Here is a 21,362-nt window from a genome sequence, read left to right as displayed (position 1 = left end):
AACAAATCTACCAACAAAAACGACATTAAATACCTCATCTGCTCGACTCCATCAACCTGCATCTCCTCATGCACCACAAAGCTACAACGAATCACAAAGCAACATACATCACTGCTAAATGAAAAGTACATCAACTGAATAACTAATCAAATCTAACAACATACTCAAAAACACCTCAACAGATCGATTGAATCTCAATCCAACGCAATTCCTCCTCTCAATCGAACATCAATCGCTCAAGCTAGATGTAATGTCCTTTTTAATTGAGGTGCTTAAATGTTATATTTAATAACCTAAAGGGCTGGAGTGCAATTTTTTTTATTAGAATGGTGCATGTGTGCCGTGTGTATGGTGTGGTGTTGTGTGTGTGTGTGATCTTTTAAAACAAAAGAAAAAAATAGAAGAGAACAAACCCATCAGAAAGGTTTGTACCAACGTGAGAGAGAGAGAGAGAGAGAGAGAGAGAGAGATCAGCCGTGAGGAGAGAAGAAGAAGGAAGAAAGGGATTAAGGGTTTTGAAGCTTAATTAGGTAATCTTCATCTTTTTAAGCGTTGAATTTTATATTCTCATGCTAGGTTTCTTATTCTGCATCTAATATACTCTGAATTGAAGCCATGGGAGAGGGGTTTTTAGGTTGGAGTTGAGTTTTATTCCAGAAAATTCGTGTATACGATGAGCATGCATAACTGTGTTTGAACAAGTAAATAATTTGTCCTGTTTTGACGAATTTTTCTCATTGACGTTCCTATCATGTGATTTTCTGATAATTTTACTGTAGATGCCTCTGTGAGTTTAGTTTATGCTGTAAAAATTTCAGAATTTTCTGAGCAATGTGGAAAAAGATAAAAATCATGAACCGAACTGGTGTCTGATTCGCGTCTGTGCAGACAGCACAGACACGTGTTGGAAAAACGGGCATAACTTCTTGCTTGGATATCGGTTTTACGCACCGTTTCTTGATTCAAAAACTAGACTCGTATATCTTTCTGAATATGTTTGGGTTGTGTCGTGGCTCTTTCTAGGTTATAGCAGTTTTTGAATTAAAGCTCAGGTTTTGGTACTTCTGAAATTCTGGACAGCTTTTGGCTTGTGTTCGTCATGAAATTCCTCAAGTTTAAGCATGCTGGGTGGACATGGGTTCTCATGAGTCTTAAACATTGATCAATTGGTGATATTTTGGTGTTGGTATTATTGGAAAATATTGAGTATGTGATTTTTAATGAGCTTTCGATCGCAGACTGTTCTGCTGAAAACTGTGAATTCTGCTTTAGATGTGTAACTTCATCTGAGCGTATCTTGGTCATTCAGACTCCGTTTAGGACAAATTTTATATCAAAATTCATGTACCAGAGGTGTACTTTTTAATGGTGGTAGTCTGACGACCTGGTTCTAAATCAATAAGAAGTTATGGTCGAAATACAACAGGATGGTCATGATTTCAAATCGATTTTAAGAGTTATATCATATTTATACTCTTACGTTGAATTGGGGGCACTTCTAAGCCTTAAGATGGACATATTTGTATTCGTTGGGTATTGTCTAATACCTTATTAGTTTTATAATTTGGTATCAAATGATGTTAAATGGTTTAGGGGTGTTGGTGGCATTGTTAAGCTCATTTGACACTTGTTAGCATGGTGAATGTATTATGGGGTGTATCATATATTTACTTAAACATTCCAAGGGATTCATATGCTGATATGGTAGCTTATGGCTAGGTAACAAGCCGGTCAAATAGGAGGTGCCGAAACCGTAAGTTTGGTGTATATCTCGATCGATGCAAAGGTGAGTGTGTCTGATATGGTTCCTCCCAATAAAATGTTGCTGTGGTGCTGAATGTGTATCTTGCTAATCGTAGTAAGCTTTCGATATGGTTATCTTTAATGAGATATTACTGTAATGGTGAGTGTATATCATGCTATTGTTGTTTAGCTTATGATATGTGAGTGTTTGATTCATATATGTTGTTCTATATTGAATTGAACTTGATTGTTGGCTTAGTGCCCGGTGATTGGCTTTATGCCAAAAGGCTTTATGCCTTAAACTATTGGCTGTGTGCCCGGTGATTGGCTTTATGCCATATGGCTTTATGCCTTAAACTATTGGCTGTGTGCCCGGTGATTGGCTTAATGCCAAAAGGCTTTATGCCTTAAATTATTGGCTATGTGCCCGGTGTTGCTCTTAATTTCTCGATAAACTGTTGACAAGTTGAGATTATCTTTTAGCTGTTGGATATTACTGTTATGTTGTAATTGGAGGATGTGGTGATTATATCTGTTACGTACATTTGAGTATCTCAGATATGTTGAGAATTTATATTTTGGTTGTTATTTATTCGGTTGTTGCTATATTTTGTTGAGCATTTCTATATCTCACACACTTTGGCTTTCCTTTTTGGTCTGCCAGGTAGCAGGTTGCGTAGAGTGGGTCCACTATCGGTCATCGTGTTGAGAAGTGTTTGGGCTAGCATTAGATGATGTGGATGAACGAGTTGGTTGTAGGTAGTAAACTAAAAAGTTGATTTATGTAAGTTATAAATAAGTCGTTGGAGGATGTATTAAAGTGTAAAATTTTTAAAGTATTGTAAAACTATATTGTTGTTTAGTTGTGTGAGATCGTGGTTGGTTGGTCGATACGTCGACTCATTTTTATGTTAAGGTGATAAGTCTTCCGCTGGGTGTTTATTCTGACAGGTTGTGAGGTGTGGTTTGGTTTTTTTTTGGTGTGGAATGTCACGTAGTCGCGTCGACTCGGGCCCACATTGGGTGCCGTTTGCGGGGCGGGGCGTGACACTAGACATCAATCGCTCTCTCTATCGCGATCTCTCCCTAGATCTCTCTCTCTCTCTCTCTCTCCGCCAATATTCTTTTGAAAACAAGCCTATATATAGTAAACCCAGAAAAGGTCAAAAACGTCCATCACCCAACATATCCAAGCCCTCCAGCTTCGGAAAAATATTTTAGGGTTGGGATCATACCGAGGCTAGAAAGGAGGACCAGCCTCTAATTATCTAATTTTTTAACCTTTGGTTGGAATCCCCCTTTCCCTTAATATAATGTTACTGGTAAAAAAAAATGTGGGGCTCATGAAAATACACCAAAGTTTGGGGTGGTGGGGAGTGTTGCCCCGTACACCCATTTAAAAGAAAATACCATGCACTATGGTAACTACACTACAATGGTCTGTAATCAACATCACAAACAATCATTAAAAAAAATGAGCAAAACTACCGGCACAACTTTTAAACATAACAGAGTTTCCAAAGTTGTGCAGGTAGACTTTTTGAACAAAAATACGTTAAAACCTCAGTTATTTTGCTTACCACAAAAACTTGTGACAAAAAGACTTGAATGTACATAACATTGCCAAAACACCATAAAGCCCAACTATTTTGCTTACAACAAAGACAAGTGACAAAAAGCCCAAAATGCACACAACACAACCGCTATAAACCTGAACTACAGCAGGTTTTGATGTGATAAAACCATCCCGAGCATATAAAGTCATTTCTTGATCAGGGTCTTTGAGGTTGTGTAGGTAGACTTTTTGAACAAAAATACCTTAAAACTTCAGTTATTTTGCTTGCCACAGAAACTTGTATCTAAAAGACTTGAATTAACATTATTTTGCTTACGACAAAAAAACTCATGACAAAAAGCCCAAAATGCACACAATATTACCTTTTAATAAACCTGGTAACTAAAGCAGCTTTTGATGTGATAAAACCATCTTGAGCATACAAAGTAATTTCTTGATCAACTGCAACAGCAATGAATACACTCCATCTCATACCCATGCCGGCAAATGGGATTGCAATTACATTCCATCTTCATAGGAGCTCAAGCAAAATGATCCAATCAAACCCATCACCATACTACATTCATCTTTCCTTCCCTCAAGCAACATAGAATAAGGCATCATTCACATGGACTTCCAAATTTCAACTCAAAACATGTTTATTCCTAAACAGGTTCAAAGCATGCCAGAACATTTACATTACACATAATATTAACACCATCTGGCATTGAAAATGACAATATATTCTGAACCACCATGGCTGTACAGTGCAGTCCTGAACATATGACACAAACAAGTAAAATTCAGAATGATAGCTCTCTAATTCAATCCATCTCCAAAGAGCTTTAAGAGCAACACGAAGCAGTTGCTGTTCTTTCTGTTCTATCCATAAGAACCATTCCTGATGGGTTTGGTGAAGGTTGCACCCGTGGCAGTCTCTTTGCTGTACACAATACCAGATAAAAAAGAATTATGAAGTTCAACAAACATAAAAGAATTGGGGAAGAGTATACAATACAAGTTCGTTCTTGTCTTAAGGATTTTCATTAGTTGAGCAATATGCCTTTTTCAGCGAACAGAACAACTGTCTGCCTGCTAATCAGCTTCGAAAGTTTTTAAGTTAAGAGATATTGCCCCCAGGATTTTCATTTCCGAAAAATTTCACTTAATTTGTCAACACGGCCTCTTAAATTGAAAAGGCCCAGTTGACCTCCTCAAGCAGTTCATTTATAGCAAATAAATAAAACAAAACTTAATCTCTAGAAGTTCTTTTTCCTTTTTTTGACTGGCCATTCTCAAGTAGTTTAAGCAAAGAGGATCAGGCCACATCAGCAGATTGCGGCAAAGCTTCATTAGTGGAAATGTGAAAACATGTCATTATTGACAGCTACTAATGTTCTGGAATTACTAGGAACTGAGGCATCAGATGTATCGGAATCCCAATTCTCCAATTAGCATCTCCACCTAACCCACCACATGTTACCCATCTAAAGGTGTTTGCCACTTACCTATCTCATAGAAAATGTCATTGACATTGGTTGCATTTTTTGCAGAGGTTTCCATGAAGAAAAGGCCATTTTCCTGGGCATATACTTGTGCATCCTGGAAAAAACAAGAGATCTAAGTAAGAATGAACACAAGCCATTGAATGAGCAACACTAGTTCCACGCAACCATAGATGGAATCATTTTCTCTATGCTATTTGAGTATCAGAAACTGTGGGAGGGCCATGCCTAAACAACCATCAAGTCGCTATAATGGTCTATTCTTACATTGAAGAAACTTATGTCTCAATCCACTAGGCTGCTAAATCTCAATCACAAATGTCTAGGTCTACCATAGGATAAGCCTCATCAAACAATGGACCTTCGGCTGCAAGGCACAAATATAACATTTAAAGGACGTGTAAACTTTCTTCCTGCAGTTTTCAAAACTCTCTTGAGGATTTCAAAAGCGATCAAGTTTTGAGAACCCTAACCAATATATTATAAAGCATAATACAATTATTCTTTATGATGAATTTGTAATCCCCCTGAATAATTTCTACAATGCACCACTTACATACAAGATAACATAGGACAGTAATTGAGCCTCTTGACCCGAATGCCAGTTCCTAATCTTTTAAAGAAACTCTAAGGCTCTTTTCACATGTCAATAAATTAGTGCAAGAACTCTGAGAAAATTATAGTGAAAAATTATTTTCCTTTATGCATACGTTTCTCGTATAAGAAATTTAAGAGAAAGTTGAAAAGTCGTAGTTTAATTGCGTAGATACTAGTATACAAACAAAATTCCTACAAAATCTTGCGTTTTCTGCAGGATAAGTTTTGAGAGAACTAATCCTAGTGGAAACTTAAAGACTTGGGTCCCACATCTTTCCTGCAAACTGTACAGATTAAAAATGCAGGAAAGTTAAACATTCCCCTAATTTTATTTTCCCCTCCCTCCAACTGAATAAGGCCTAAGATGCACTTCGCTCTCCCAGCCCACTCCCCTCTTCTTTCTGGGAACTTCATTTTTCATTGATTATTATCTGATTTTTTTGCTTGTCTCTATTCTTTCCTTCTACATTCTTTTTTTTCTCTCGTTTATTAACGGATCTCATAGCCTCAGTGCCTTCTAAACGCGCACACACCCTCTTTTCCATCTTTTCTTTTCCCCAATCGAAAATATTTTTTCAAATGAGAAGTTATCAACCAAGAAGAATAGAACGCTAAAAGGAAAACAGAAACCATAGTAAGAAGCAAAATCAAAATGAAAACAGTTGAAATTTAACAGAATCCAGAACCACCACACCTCTACAATCATATACTTACCTCCGCTGGGACCTTTCTCGCATCTAGCAAATCAGCTTTATTCCCAGCAAGAGCCACAACCATGTCCGAATTACCTACGAAAATATAAAAATAAAGACGTAAGGAATTGTGTTACAATTTGGAAGGTTCATGGCCACTTTGCCATGCATTGAGTAGAATTCATGCATAAATGCAAAAGTAACATGCAACTCACTGTTTTGAAAAAAGATCCATAGGTATTACAACCAGAAAGGGGCTAACTCCGTGATAGAGAGACAATTAATTCACCTTTTGATAGAACATTACAAATGATAAAATATTAATACACGTATGCACACACTCTTAAAACATCTTTTGATATGTAACATATTAGATAGCACAAATGTTTAAAATAGTAAAATAACATAAGAGAGAGCAGCAAGAACCCCCTAAAAAGGGCTTTTGATACAAACATGTTCCACATTGTGTAGGAAAAGTGAAAGGCTCTTCTACTAGTATTGAGCCCAAAACAAATATATGGCAGGGTTAAGAGTAGATTTTACAGGTTGTAAATATTTTGATATTTGTGTTGAGTGGAAACCTCACTCGAAAGGATACAATAGAGCTGCTTTACCACAGGCGAATCATGGAAAAGCGCGTGTGAGAAGGAACTACATGAAGAATTGATCACGGAGGTTGCTAGGATTGGAAAAGAAGTCCGGGTTCAGTTAATCAACAAAAAGCTCGGTCAGACGAAGAAGTCAATAATGGCATTGTTGATCTTATCCCTTTCCGTCCTAGAGGACATAGTCAACCTCCTAATACAGCTAATAGGATAGGGCGGAACTTAGCTCAGCACTAAGCAATTTTAGGGAAAAGAAAGCTAAATATACCAGGAACAAGTACGAAAAAGATCTAATGTTTGGGGGCTCACTGAGGGATATAGTAATCGTATTGGGGCTGATTTAGGTGGTTAATGTATAGGGTTTAGCGATACAAGAAAGGTCACTAAACAGACCTAGTTTAGAGGTTTGAGGGCTTAAAAAAAACTAGAAAAATGAAGAAAGAAGGTCCACGCATCGCACCAAGGTTCCTACAACCATCAGACCTGGAACCTAGGATTAGAAATTTGGGATTGCATCAAATAAGTCCAAGAAAGTTGCAACAGCTTCGCAAAATTAATGTATTCCATTCAATTGGGAGAATTGCACGACTTCAATTGTATTAAAATAACCCTTAATCTGTTCACGACTCAACCATTTTATGATTGAACTCATCATCTACCTTCCCCATTTGGAATAACAGGTTACAGAGTGGGGTTCACAATATGGGAGGACAAGTTTGGGTTTATTTGTAGTATGTATCTCAAGCGCATATCTGGAGTATGTATAATGCAAATAGCAAAATGCAGAAATCTGGAGGACACGGCAGAGTTTCTTTCAATGCTCTGTATCTCAAATTCAGGTAGAGAAAGTACCAATAGTGCTCACTCGATAAATCTAAACTCTAAAAATGGGAATGTGGACTTCTATAAAATACAACAAATTGGGTTTGCTAAAAAACACTACCTTGTGCTTGAAGCTCTTTGACCCATTTCTTTGCTTTCTCAAATGAGGCCTACAGAAGAAAAGATTTATTCATTAACTTTACTATAATGAGTACATAAAACTTAATTGAGACATTCATAACATACAAGCATAACAAAATTTCAAGTTCCAATAACCACACAACTAGGTCAGAAATAGATGAGTTGGCATTTAATCTAATTAAAATATGAGCAGGAAAACAAATCCAACAAAGAACTTAAAAAGACACAAGACACAAACTAAAAACAGTTCTGAACAAATAAAAAGAAATATGAGAAATGCAGAAACATAACATTGAGGCCCCTGCGAACTGAGACCACATTCTTATTGGTCCAAACGCATGAACTTGGCAAAATGTAGATTTATCTCAAATCTGAAACTTAAATCCAAAGGAACAATTCTAGATACTTCAATGCAACCACATATATTAAAAATATTAACAATAAGGGACAATACTAAATGGCCTTAACAATACTAGAGCTTGCAACTTTGCAAGGCACTAGCCAGTAATGCACCCTGCACTCGATCATTTTGAAGGTTTAAAGATCTAGATATTGCACAAACTTGAAACAGAATGAAGTATGAGCATATCAATCTCACATCAAATACTAGATCATTGACCCATGCATCATGTTCAGTTCCTTTGCTACTTGTTACAACATACATACTAACTAATATGTTAAACGCAATCACAAGTTCAAAGGTCTTCGGAGAATCATAATGCTAAGACAATAAAGAAACTGAAAACATTACAGTTTAGGCCTATGTAATGTCTAAGCATACTCGGTGTGATGGGGTAGCCGTTGACTGGTTGGACCATAGTTGTCTGCTTTGGAAGCCCCACGTAAAGACCATGGGCCTGATGCGTAGAATTAAGAATTTTTGGTCCATTAAGTGTCTTTAGTTATTCTGTTATTTTAATTATTACTAATACGAGGCGATTTAATATTTAATTAGGTTATTCTTAATGTTTCCTTTTTATTTCCATTAGAGGATTATGAGTCTATAAATAAGATGTTCAACGATTAATGAGAATTTGAGAATTAGGGTTTCGACCCTTGTGTCCGAACTATTCTGTGAAAACCGTCCGCCTAAAGCCGTTTCGGATCTGTTCAGAGTGCTGCAGATCGCTGAACAAAGCAGATTGCTAACTGTTTTCTGCGCGTTTACTGCCCCATTGCTGCACCGTTGAAGTCATAAGGTATTTTAAACCTATCCCATTACCCATTTTTTTTGCCCAGCCCATTACCTATATAACCCGTTTCCTACATTCCCTATACTATCCATATTACCCAATACACATATTACACCATAACCCATCTCCCAATTAATTTTCAGCCATCTGGAGAAAGAAAAAAAAAACGGGAACAATACCTCCCTTCCCAAAACAAAACAAAACAAAAAAAGTTTAAAAATCCTTATCCCCAGTCAGAACCATGGTTACCAATGCTGAGTTGAACTCAAATTTTGATGGCCCATCTCAAGAACAACAAGGCTTGAAGAAATCAGTGGAAGAGATTAATAAGGCACAAGCTGAATGAAGATGAGCATGAATGAAGATGTCGCTCAGATGAAAGCTCTTTTGAAAAAATTAGCAGCCATGGGTATGGAAAGTAAACTGAAAGCTAAAGCTCAAGCCAGTGGGTCTGGCAATATTCCTCCACAAATTCCAGAATATGGCCCACAACGCACAGTAGAAGATCCGCGGTTTACTGATGTTGACAGAGGAGCAAAGCTAGAAGTAGCAGACTTTAGTGGGGACCACGATCCGGAGGTATTTTTTGATTAGGTGCATAGCATAGAGAGTTTCTTTCGTTGTACCCAATGACAGAGGAAAGAAAATTACTTTTTGCCGAAGCCAAGTTGAAGGGTACAGCTAGAATTTGGTGGACTAAATTTCAAAGGGAAAATTATGTTGCTATTCGTGTATGGGAGGACATGAAAATTGCAATGGCCCGCTACTTTGTTCCACCGAGTTACAAGCAGCGTGCTCACTTGCAGTTTACTCAATTGACACAGGGAAGCAAATCTGTGGAAGAGTACACCCGATTGTTCTATAGTTTGGCAACTAGATCTGAGTTCCCATGGAATGAAGATGTGATGATCTCAATGTATCATCAGGGTTTGAATCCACAAATCTCTTGTGGATTGGTGTCACGGGGCTGTTTTTCGCCTAGAAATTTGCCCATTTTCACAATTCACCAAACAGGAGGTTCTCCCATTTGCCTCGCTCTGCCCTTTCGCCTTATCATCCAGAATCCCGTGCATCTGAACTGCGAGAGAAGCCCGTTGAGCTTGTTTTCTTCCAGCATCTCCCAAGTTTGGAAAGTTCTGCACTTGAATTGCCGATCAGCCACCCGTTCCTTCCCTTGTTCGCTTTCCCTTCTCTGCCTTGGAACAATGCGGTACAAAGCAGGGCCGTTTCTCATCAACAATCAAAATCCCACCAAGATGTGGCATCACAGCCACTTTGCAGCCACAAAGAACTCATTACCCAGTATAAGTTCGAAGTCGTCAAGCGGATACACCATCAAATCCACTTGCCCGTTCCAGTCCCCGATCCTCAAAGCGACATTGCCCGTCATTCCATGCCCCACCTGTGCATTGGAATTTACTGTCTTGATCAGACTGAAACTTTCAACGACTTTTAATCCGAGCGACTACACCACCTATTCTGAAACAAAGTTGGGTGTGGCCCCCGTGTCCACCATGGCCAACACTTCCATTTCACAAAGCAACACTTTGACGTACATCAAACCCGATCTCTGCGAGGTTACTGCCTTGTCTGCATGAATCACGTTGAGCAATTGCATAGGGTTGACCCGAACATGCACTTCCGAGTTTGAATCACCATCTTTCCCTTCATCCACGCAAATAGGATTCAGCTTTTCGCGCTTTGGGCAATCCTTTGCCCGATGAGGCCCATCGCAAATGAAACAACCCTTGCTGAAATTCCCTTTGCCTTGTCGTTTGTCCTCCGCAACTGATTTTGATTTCTGACCCTTGTCTTTCGGACTCTTATCCCATTTCTTTGAACCAGATTTTGACGTGCTGGATTCAAAAGAATTGGATTTGCCTGTCAGTTTGACATCTGCCAACCCGTCGGCAGCGGCAACAGCCGATGGCAAGTCCTTGATTCCCAGCCTTCATAGTTCCAATTGTGCTCAATTCTGCAAACCCAACATAAAATTGAAAACATTGTCCTCCTCCGACATGTTCTTGATATCTAGCATCAAAGAACTGAATTCCTTCACATAATCTCGCACTGAACCTGTGTGCTTCAATTGTTTCAACGACTCCCTTGCAAGCCACGAAGAATTGCAAGGAAGGAATTGAAGGATCAATTCCTTCTTCAGCGTTTCCCACTGCTCGATCTTTGGACACTCGCTGTCCTCACATCGAGTTCTCCACCAGAGTTTCGCATCGCCCGTGAGAAACATCGTGGTAATTGTCACTTGATCTCCCTCTGGAACACGAGCAGCAGAGAAGTACTGCTCCATATCCCATAGAAAGTTTTCCAACTCCTTGGCATTTCGGGCACCACCGAAAGCCTTCGGTTCAGGGACCTTTACACGAGTCTCGAATCCGTCTGAGCGACCAAGGAAGGCCCTCTTCACAATCAGCAATTCTAACTCCAACTTAGAAACCCGCTCCCTCATGACATCTGAGAGTTTGTTCAAATCCGCCAGCATCTCTGTAAGCTTGGTTTCGGTCTGAAGGACATGTGTTTCGTGAGCCGTCTTCTGTGACTCAACCGAAGCCAATACGACGTCCAAGTGTTCAACCAAGGTAACACCCTCATCAGATTCATCATCACCAGCGAGCTTTTCCAACTGTGTAACTCTGACCCGTACCACCTCGAGTGCAGCATTTGCAACCATAACTCCAACCCAGAGCTCTGCAACTTTTGCTCGCAACCTGGGTTGCTCTGATACCATCTGTCACGGGGCTGTTTTTCGCCTAGAAGTTTGCCCGTGATGGCACCAAGTTTGCCATCAACTTGGTCTCAGCCAACTAGTGTTTACTCACACACCCGATATGTTTGAAAATCTAGAAACACACATAAGAGTTACGGGAACCGTCCCAACCGTTATTAAGCACCAACTTACAAAGGAATACACTCAAGAGCCTAGACAGAACACCCCCCTCTCTTAGGCTACGAAAATGCCTTGCCTATATAGGTTTACAATCATAAAAATGTGGCCACTAAGTACATGAGATCATGGGGCCAACCCATGATCTTGCAGTTGACACCCCCAACTGTCCTAGGGTTGTGCTGGCTTTGCCAGAATCTGCCAGCACATTGAAATATGAAACTGCCCGGAGATAACTGCCCGTTTCTGCCTTGGACACCTGTCCCATGCTGCTATCAACATGTGCAGCCCGTTTCTGCCTTGGACACCTGTCCCATGCTCCCAGCACCATGTGCAGAATGCTGTTAACCGTCAATAACCGTTTTGCCTGAGCCAACTCAAGTCTGCCTCCGTTTTGCCCGAGCCAACTCAAGGCTGCATAGGATCTCCCACTTTGTGAGAACATAGTGGAGAAACCGTAAGCTCTGATACCAAATTGATGTAGGACAAATTGAAATAGGGCTAAGTATAATCAAACACAAAGATAAGGGGCTGTTTTTTGGGGGGCTGTGAACAGTGGACGTAAATAGTAATTTGTAAGAAGAACGAGATGAAGGGTTAAAGAAGGATAGGTCTAGGCATCACACCTAGAAAACCCAAGGCATCACACCTAGGGGCTCTTTAGCATCACACCAAAGAAAAGATTGCATCACACAATCTAATAGCTTGAAAGCTACTCAATTTTTCATTCATTCAATCATAATTTGCCATAAGGCTTACAATCTTATTTATACCCATTTCAACTTGACTCTAGAACTTCCCAAAAATAAAGAACCTTTAGACTCCCAAAGACGTATTGAACATAGACTCTTTGACTGCATTAAAGACATGGAAAAACTTAATGACTCTTTGATTAACTAATTGACTCTTTGACTTTGACTAGAAATTAAATCGACATTTTGACTTGACTAGAACACAAAAGACACTTCTTAAGAATCCAACCCATGTCTAGCCATATCCCAAGCGGATCCATGGGCAATCCTTTCCCTCCAAGACCAAATAATGGTTAAATTACTAGAATGCCCCTGGCCACCTTTTCTTGACCGCATCATTCTCCCTTGGTTGGAGAAAACTCGACCTCGAGTTTTGAAATGTTGAAGAATGAGAATCCACAAGGTTTTCAATAGCATCGATGACTTGGTATCGATATCGCCAAATGGAAATTGAAATTGCCTTCCCCTCTTCATTGGTGGTAACAAAGAAAGTAATGAGCTTCCAACTCCTAGGGTGATTTTTCCTGGAATAATAAAATCAATTGCAGTAAAAGAAAAATCTCCGAATTCAACCAAATCTTGGGCAAAAGACTTAGGCCCATTTATTCTAATGTCATCTGGCTCTATGTCGGAAAGCTTCAGAGGCAGTTTGTTGCCCTCTAATGGTGTTTTACTTTCTGAATCAGCAGCTGGTTGCTTTGTTGGCCTCAAGAACGCAAGGAACACGAGATTCTCGTGTTGCAACTTTAGCCACTTCAACAACTGTATTGGCAACCTCTAGCAAGTCTTTTTCTTCAAAAATTGGAGCATTTTCAGCCTTGGAAATCTGATTTTGTTCCACCCCGGCCGGATTTGGGACACAACCGGTTTCTTGTGACATCAACTTTGTAGAGATTGTGTCTTTAACAACTTTTGATTTTGAAGTCACTTGATGCACGTGCTCCACACTAGCTTGCTTTGGTTGTGGCAGTTTTGTAATGGGCTTAACACCGGTGTGCAGTAGTCTAGCAATGTTTAGGCGTGAGCAATGATTTAAATACGCAAGGCGACAAAGCCCTCATTGAAGCGAGCAAGGTGAGGCGAGCGCCTCATTGAAGCGAGGCGACCATTTAAAAAAAAAAGAAATATAAACTACATAAATGACCAATATTCACTCCTACCATCAAAACAAGAATAAACATCACCATATTGCATAATACCCAACAATCCAACATACGAAATACTAGTAAAATATGTAAAATACGCTCATAAAATGTAACAATCTAGATATTCCAAGCAGGATCGGTTCTATTCAACATCTACAATATATACACAAACAAAGGAGATAAAATATGATCAACAACAATAGTATTAATATATACAAACTTATATATATATATATATATAATATGTGTGAAAGAAAAAAAAAAAGACCTAGCAGTCCACTCAAGCACTAACTGACCCAGAAGGGGGCGAGAGAGGGAGAGAGAGGTGCAGACAACCTTCAGCAGTGGTTTAGCCCGGCAGTGTAGGGGCAAAGTGCCGCAGTTCGGGGTGCGACTTTAGGAGCATCCCGAACTGCAAGGAAAATGATATTTTCAAGGACTTGGGGTGTAATTTTGGCCATAGGACATGACCTAATTATATTGTAGTCTGTATGTAATTAGGGTAATTTGTTTTTAGAGAAAAACAGAGAGAGGCAAGAGAAAACGCAAATCTCAGGGAGATTGCAAGAAGACTTGTACTCTTGATTCGATTCCTAACACGCACTTCACAAACGAGAGAGAGAGAGAGAGAGAGAAAGGCCTTCGATGTGTTGTAACACTTATTTTGACCTTAAATTCTGCCCTAGATCTGGTCGACGCCTAGTCGACCGTTTCAGTCGCCTCACGCCTCAACGACTAGGCGCCAAATTCTCGCCTAGTCGACCGCCTCTGCCAAGCTCGCCTCGCCTCACACCTGTGAGGCACCGCAAGGTCGCCTCACACCTCGCCTCGCCTAGGCACGCTTTTTAAATCACTAGGCGTGAGCTTTCCACGACTCTATTACGAGTGTTAATGATGTCGAGTCTTTGCATACACTCATCAAACAAGTTGCTAACATGTCTGGAATTAACACGTTGCTCACAATCCTTTACATGATAATATGAGGGCATATACTTCTCTTGGAGCTTAGCTTTCATCGCTTGCCATGTGTTTTTCGGTGGCAATTCCAATCTTCTAATATGACCTTCAACACCATACCACCACATCTGTGCCAAGCCAACGAGTTTAATCTTCGCGAATCTTATTCTTCGATCATCCGTCATCTCATGGTATTAAAAAAATTCCTCAATTGACGCAAGCCAATTGGAGAACACTCTACGATCATTTCTTCCATCAAAATCTGGGACTTCTATCTGATGGCCCAAGATATATTGTGGCGCATAGGATCTCCCACTTTGTGAGAACATAGTGGAGAAACCATAAGCTCTGATACCAAATTGATGTAGGACATATTGAAATAGGGCTAAGTATAATCAAAAACAAAGATAAGGGGCTGTTTTTGGGACTGTGAAGAGTGGACGTGAATAGTAATTTGTAAGAAGAATGAGATGAAGGGTTAGAGAATGATAGGTCTAGGCATCACACCTAGGGGCTCTTTAGCATCACACCAAATAAAAGATTGCATCACACAATCTAATAGCTTGAAAGCTACTCAATTTTTTATTCATTCAATCATAATTTGCCATAAGGCTTACAATCTTATTTATACCCATTTCAACTTGACTCTAAAACTTCCCAAAAATAAAGAACCTTTAGACTCCCAAAGACACATTGAACAGACTCTTTGACTGCATTAAAGACACGGAAAAACTTAATGACTCTTTGATCAATTAATTGACTCTTCGACTTTGACTAGAAATTAAATAGACATTTTGACTTGACTAGAACCCAAAAGACACTTCTAAAGAATCCAACCCATGTCTAGCCATATCCCAAGTGGACCCATGGGCAATCTTTTCCCTCCATGACCAAATAATGGTTAAATTACTGGAATGCCCCTGGCCACCTTTTTTGGACTGCATCACCTCCCCGTGCTACTTCTTCTCCTTCTCTAACTCCGTACAAAGGTAATACTAAGTCTACTTGTTTTAATTGTCATGGTTTCGGACATCATGCTAAAGATTGCCCTTCTCTTAAACTTAATTTGCCTGTTAAGTCTGTTGCTGTGATTGAGAATGAGGACAATGCGGAGGACCAAAAATTGGAGAAACCAAAGTTTAATTACCAAATCGTTGAGCCTCTTTATCCTGAATCCGATGAGGAATCTGATACTAAAGTGATTGGAATTATTCGTCCTCTACTTGCTACTAAGGGAGATAAACCAAATCTTGAGAAGTTGCAACATGGGCAGATTTTTCATAGAAGGGTAAAGTGTAACGACCAAGTGTGCTCATTAGTGATTGATACCGGAAGTTGTACGAATGCCGTATCTGAGGAAGAAATTTGGTTTAACAGTTGATCCGCTTCTCAAGCCTTATCATGTAGCATGGATCACTAACACGAAGCTTAAGGTTGACAAACAGTGTCCCATGACATTCACTATTGGAAAACTCAAGGAAATAGTGATGTGCGATGTTCTTCCTCTTAAGCTTTGTCAAATTCTTTTGGGTCGCACATCAAGGCAGACTGACATATAGGCAAGGGGGGCCTACTGACCCCACTCAATGCAAAATCACTTCAGGGTATAATATAGTTTTAGGGGTATTCCACTATTCCTGTAAATTTGCCCCATACAATATTTCCCCCAAACATTTTGCCCCAATACCTCATCCAAATTACAAATGTTGCCCTTACTCCTTACGCTAGTTTACAGGTGAGTAGTTTAGATCCCATATTTCTTTTTGTACAAAGTGGATTTCCAGCCACTAAATACTTTTTTTTTCTCTACATAGATATGGGGATGGAATAATCGATAAAGGGATTATATGGAACTCTGGACAAGGCAAGCGAGAAAGGAAAGAAACATTTTATATAGGGACTGTTTTTGGGGTCTCTGTAATCTAGATTAATTTTGGGCTAATTGATTATTTTTTTAAGTAGTGAATGTTTTTGTGGGTGATCAATGGATGCACGATAGTTTGATTGTGAATATTGACAGAGAGATTTCTGATAGCTTTTCAAATGAAGCCATAATGAATCGATTCCAGAATATGAAAACATGAAAAGTTGTAGGTGAAATGATATGTAATGGATGGCTATTCTTTTTGCTTATATATTAGAAATAGATATCTCATTTTGGTTATTGTTCTATTGTTTTTGTCATCTTTCGGGCCATTGTGTACAAGTGCAAATGTATATGTGTTGTAAATGCTTGACGGCTTGACCCAGTGCCACAAAATCCAAAATCCGAGATCGCCACTGTCGCACATGGATATGGGATCCCGATGTTGAGCATGCGGGGCATGCCAATACTTATTCTGTCGTTGACAGTATCACGAAGTACACTCTTACTTGTGCCACCGATTCACACACTATCAAGTTGAAGAAAACCTCTACATTGATTAAGCATGTCCTTCCTTCAGAAGGTATCCTTGGTCCCGCGCCTAACTCGCCGGAGTCGAGTTTTTTTCAGCGGAGGAGAATTCACGAGGTAGCCATTGACTGAGTGGACCATAGTTGTCCGCTTTGGAAGCCCCAAGTAAAGACCATGGGCACGATGCATAGAATTAAGACTTTTTGGTCCAATAAGTGTCTTTGGTAATTCTGTCATTTAATTATTACTAATAGGAGGCATTTTAATATTTAATTAGGTTATTTTTAATGTTTCTTTTTATTTCCATTAGCGTTATGAGTCTATAAATAAGATGTTCAACGATGTAATCGTCAGACTTGATTAATGAGAATTTCAGAATTAGGGTTTTGACCCTTGTGTGTACCTCTCTCCCCTTCTCCCTCTTCTTGTCCGGCGTCACCGTGTATCTCAAAAGCTAAATCTTGAATATGCATCAACTTATGCTAATCAATACTTCCTCTGGCAATAATCAAAATGTTTGTGAAGCATGGTTTTTAACATATGTTCCATGTTTCCCCTGTGATATATCTATAGCATCATAAGAAATGTTAACAGTCTTCATAACAGCACAACAAATATATATACTTCATCATCTTTAAGTTTAAGGACCATGGAAAACAATTTAAGACTGTAATTAGAGCCTACACCTAAAGCTTCACAAGATTTTAATGCCTTTTCTAGCTCTCAGGGTTGGTGAGAAAGCACATACTTGATTCGTTATATCATAAACTATTATTGCAGCTGCAGCTCCTCTGTAGTACATGGGAGCTAAGCTATGGTATCTCTCTTGACCAGCGGTATCCCATATTTCAAATTTTACAGTTGCATCATTTACAGCCAAGGTTTGTGAGAAAAAGGCAGCCCCAATAGTTGATTCCTGCCAGACCATTCAGTAAGAGTTCAAATGGAATATCCAATATTGAATATTATTACCTAAGCAAATATCCATAGCTCCACGAGACAAACCTGAAATTCAACAAATTGGCCTTTGACAAAACGCAGCACCAAGCTAGATTTTCCAGCCCCTACATCCCCAAGAAGAACCTAAAGCAAAATTTGGAAAGAAAAAGTCAAACAATAGAACACATCTACTTTCAGAAACTAAAGCTTTTCATGAAGACAAACTTAAGAAAACAGGAAGAGGGTAAAACGTAGAAGAATACAATATGACTCATGAAACAACAACTCCCTTGAAGCATGAAAGGAAGACCCTAACAGTATCACACAAAGAATTTTGGGATTTTAAAATCAGTCAGATTCTGAAATAAAAGGGGTTCTACAAAATTGAAGACCAAGTAAAGTTAGATATAGAAGGGAAAAAGGGCACCACACTGCTACCATACTTACAACCAAATGCTTAACAAAAATATACTGCGCTTCTAGTAGAAAACAACACAAACAAGTAATGTAAACAATTGGTCAGAAATTCCTGAATTCCTGCACCATTGTTTAAGGATTATGGTTGGGTTTGGAATATTTGGGTATTAGTAGAGCTCCAATGGTTGATTCCGGAGCAGACTATGATTCAACTGATTGAAAATTATAGTTGTAAGCCGGTTGGGTTGTTTCCATCTCCTTACAAAACTTGTGCTTTTCCTTTCAATAACGCATTTCCGTTTTGTGATAGAATCAGGGTTCAACCATGGACATTTACCAACAAACCACAATTACAAGTCAAGTTTAAACTTAGTCCAAGAGTACGATCTTACTGGCACATGGCGTTGTAATAGGGTTAGCAAAGTTGAAAAAGCATAATTAGAGTTTATTGCTTAAAGTGCCTCAGAAAACTCTAGTTGCACAAGTTATCTACATAGTAATGTGGACTCCTAACTTCCTTATTTCAACTTCATCTAAACTACAGATGGATATTCGGGCATAAATTTCAAAGCCACAAAAAATCATTGAAACCTGAGTTTAATCTGTTGAGTAAAATTTTTAAGTATAACCAAAGTACAACTTTTTAGCCAGTGTAAGAAAATCGAATAAAGGAAATCCTTATCTAATTCAGCGTTGAATGATAAAATAAAATTCAGGCAAAGCCTGAAACCAATCTGTTATTTACAGCAAACAGAAACCAGTATGAATGCATCAAATGAGGAAATAGTCAATTTTTAATCTAAACTACAATCGTCTAATCTATAAAAAAAATTGGTCTTAGGTCCATTATGTGAATTTCATAAGCCCACAAGTCCACTTATTAGTTTTGTAAGGTATCAAGTCCAATGTACAAAGTTCATAATAAGCCCAATCTAGGGTGTCCTAGGGTTTAGCCACTTTCATAGGGTTTTAGGGTGCAATTTCCTATTATAGGGTAGGGTATCCTAAGATTTAGGCACTTTCATAGGATTTTAGAATGCATTTTCCTATCATAGGATTTTAGCATTTTAGGCACATTCAAAGAGTTTAGGCTTTTAGGCACATTCGTAAGGTCCCCTATGGTTTAGGTCAGTGGGCTTACAAAACTAATAGGTGGACTTGGGCTTATGAAATCTCTCCAGTGCAACTATCAACAAATCTCATGAAAGTAGTAAAATATATCAACCGATCGAACACGAAACTAAGAGAATTTAGCAAAACATAAAAGCTTTCGCGATTTAAAACAAACCCATGTCAAAATTAGCAAACCAATCGAGTTGAGAATTTACTCGGAAAGGATAGAAGCCGAAAAAAGATTGTAAAACAAAAAGCACCCACCAATTTGGCGTTCATGTTTCTATTTCCACTGGTGGCCATAGCTGTAATCTGATAATACACAGACAGATTAAAAGATCAAGAAGAGAAATAGTTGCCGGTGAGAAGTCACGGAAGAGGGGGTGTATCGAGCGTTTGCGTACAGAAAAGTCACTCTCTCTCCCTCTCTCTCTCTCTCCGAAAAACGCTCCAAAAAAAACCTGTTTTTACCTTTGACTGGTAGAAACTTTTGGAAAATAGATATAGATATACAAAATAAAAGAGAAAATTGGAGCAAATTAGGTGAAAATATTCACAAATCACAATTGATGGTACTATTAATTTGACAAATGAATTCAGGAGCTGACAATGCAAAACTTCTTTTTTTCCTTGAGCAAAATTTAAGGTGTACCTTTTATTGTATTACTTAATTGTCATGTATTACACAACTTACTTTATGAAAATACCCCTTGAAATCCAGAAGAGAAGGGTCGAAGATGTAGTAGAGGAGACAATCGGAAGTTTGAGTTGAGCTTTGTTCACCCTCCACTTTAGAAAGTGAACATTACCCTCCTTCCTATTTGTTGAAATTGTGGGGATTCTCACCACAAAGTGATGTTATGCTTACCAAAAAGTATATTGTAAGGATGGGACCTATATCATTTTAACTAATAAGAATGAGGGTAATGTTCACCCTCTGTTAAGGATGGTGAACAAAATTGCACTCCGGAGGTTTTTGGATATTTGTATTGGAGATTAAACGTGCTCTCTCTCGCTCTCTCTCTCTTACTCTTATTTTGTTCGTATTGGGGGTGAGTATGGACAAAATTGGTCTGGTTTCATAGTAAACCAAGAACCAAATTACTCCATTATCTACGGATTTTGAATTTAGTGAATCAAATCAACCCACAAAATTCATATGATCAAACCAATCCAAATCATTAAAACACGATTTAGTTTCGGTTTTGAATCACGGTTTGCTTGAAAAATTAAGTATCATCTCGAAAAACTATTTAAAGTACTTAAAATTACATAGATAAGTTAAACCAATATTTTACCAAACTAAAAGGAGTACAATACCTGTAATTAGTGAAAGAAAAAGGGCGTGGAATAGAGTATTAGATTATGAAATTAGTTACCGAACAAAAAGATTAGGAAATCAATTGACTAAGCCCAAGTTATTCAGGTTTAGTGTATTGAAATTATAGGAATATGTTAACATATATAGAAAGTTTATAGAATTAATCTTGCAAATGAGACCAAAAAACCCTATCTCTCTCAACCCTATCTTTCTCTTCCTCTTTCTCAATCCTAGCCACCACAACTCCTCGATCTTCTCCCTTCCCCTCCCCCCGTGGGTTTCATGCCCATGTGTGGCAGCGGGAGGGAGAGGCCATGGTACTACCGACTCTCTTTCTTTGTTTTTGTTTTTTTTCTATCTGTCCCTTCAGATCTACGACTTGTCGTTTGATCTGTGAGAGTTTTGTCTCTCGTTCAATGAGAGTTATTAGTTTCATCTTTGGACGAATTTTGTCTACAGATCGGGTTCTTCAATCGAGGTTGCTTCAAAACGATATATATGCTTCAGCATTCTATCCCTACACGATATCTTTAGTGAGGCAACCCGTGGCGGCTTGACAAATCTGTAGTTC

At 38.8% G+C, this 21,362-nt stretch overlaps 1 protein-coding gene and 1 long non-coding RNA gene across 3 annotated transcripts; one reads left to right on the top strand and one right to left on the bottom strand.

Annotated features, from left to right (window-relative positions):
- The first annotated feature begins 263 nt into the window (after positions 1-263).
- On the top strand, positions 264-2,658 carry LOC131313028 (uncharacterized). The gene is made up of 3 exons (XR_009196054.1): positions 264-530; positions 1,720-1,786; positions 2,408-2,658. It is a non-coding gene; the product is annotated as an uncharacterized LOC131313028 (long non-coding RNA).
- A 1,192-nt stretch (positions 2,659-3,850) lies between these two features.
- LOC131313026 (ras-related protein RABF2b-like) lies at positions 3,851-20,097 on the bottom strand. Of its 2 annotated transcripts, none has more exons than XR_009196053.1 (7): positions 19,735-19,944; positions 18,007-18,084; positions 17,750-17,917; positions 7,641-7,689; positions 6,115-6,188; positions 4,707-4,900; positions 3,851-4,241 (listed from the first exon to the last, which is right to left on the bottom strand). XR_009196053.1 is itself a non-coding variant. In XM_058341085.1 (7 exons), the coding sequence occupies exons 1-7, from the start codon at positions 19,771-19,773 to the stop codon at positions 4,144-4,146; spliced, it is 600 nt and encodes a 199-aa protein (XP_058197068.1). In that variant the 5' UTR covers positions 19,774-20,097; the 3' UTR covers positions 3,851-4,143. The 2 variants fall into 2 exon arrangements, 1 of the variants encoding a protein (XP_058197068.1); XM_058341085.1 differs by having other exon boundaries at positions 4,807-4,900; positions 19,735-20,097.
- Positions 20,098-21,362: the final 1,265 nt, after the last annotated feature.

This window comes from Rhododendron vialii, chromosome 13a (genome assembly GCF_030253575.1).
Source record: "Rhododendron vialii isolate Sample 1 chromosome 13a, ASM3025357v1".
Lineage (NCBI taxonomy): Eukaryota > Viridiplantae > Streptophyta > Magnoliopsida > Ericales > Ericaceae > Rhododendron > Rhododendron vialii.
The sequence above is the reverse complement of the archived record's forward strand: the minus strand, read 5'-3'. Positions and strand labels throughout refer to the sequence as shown.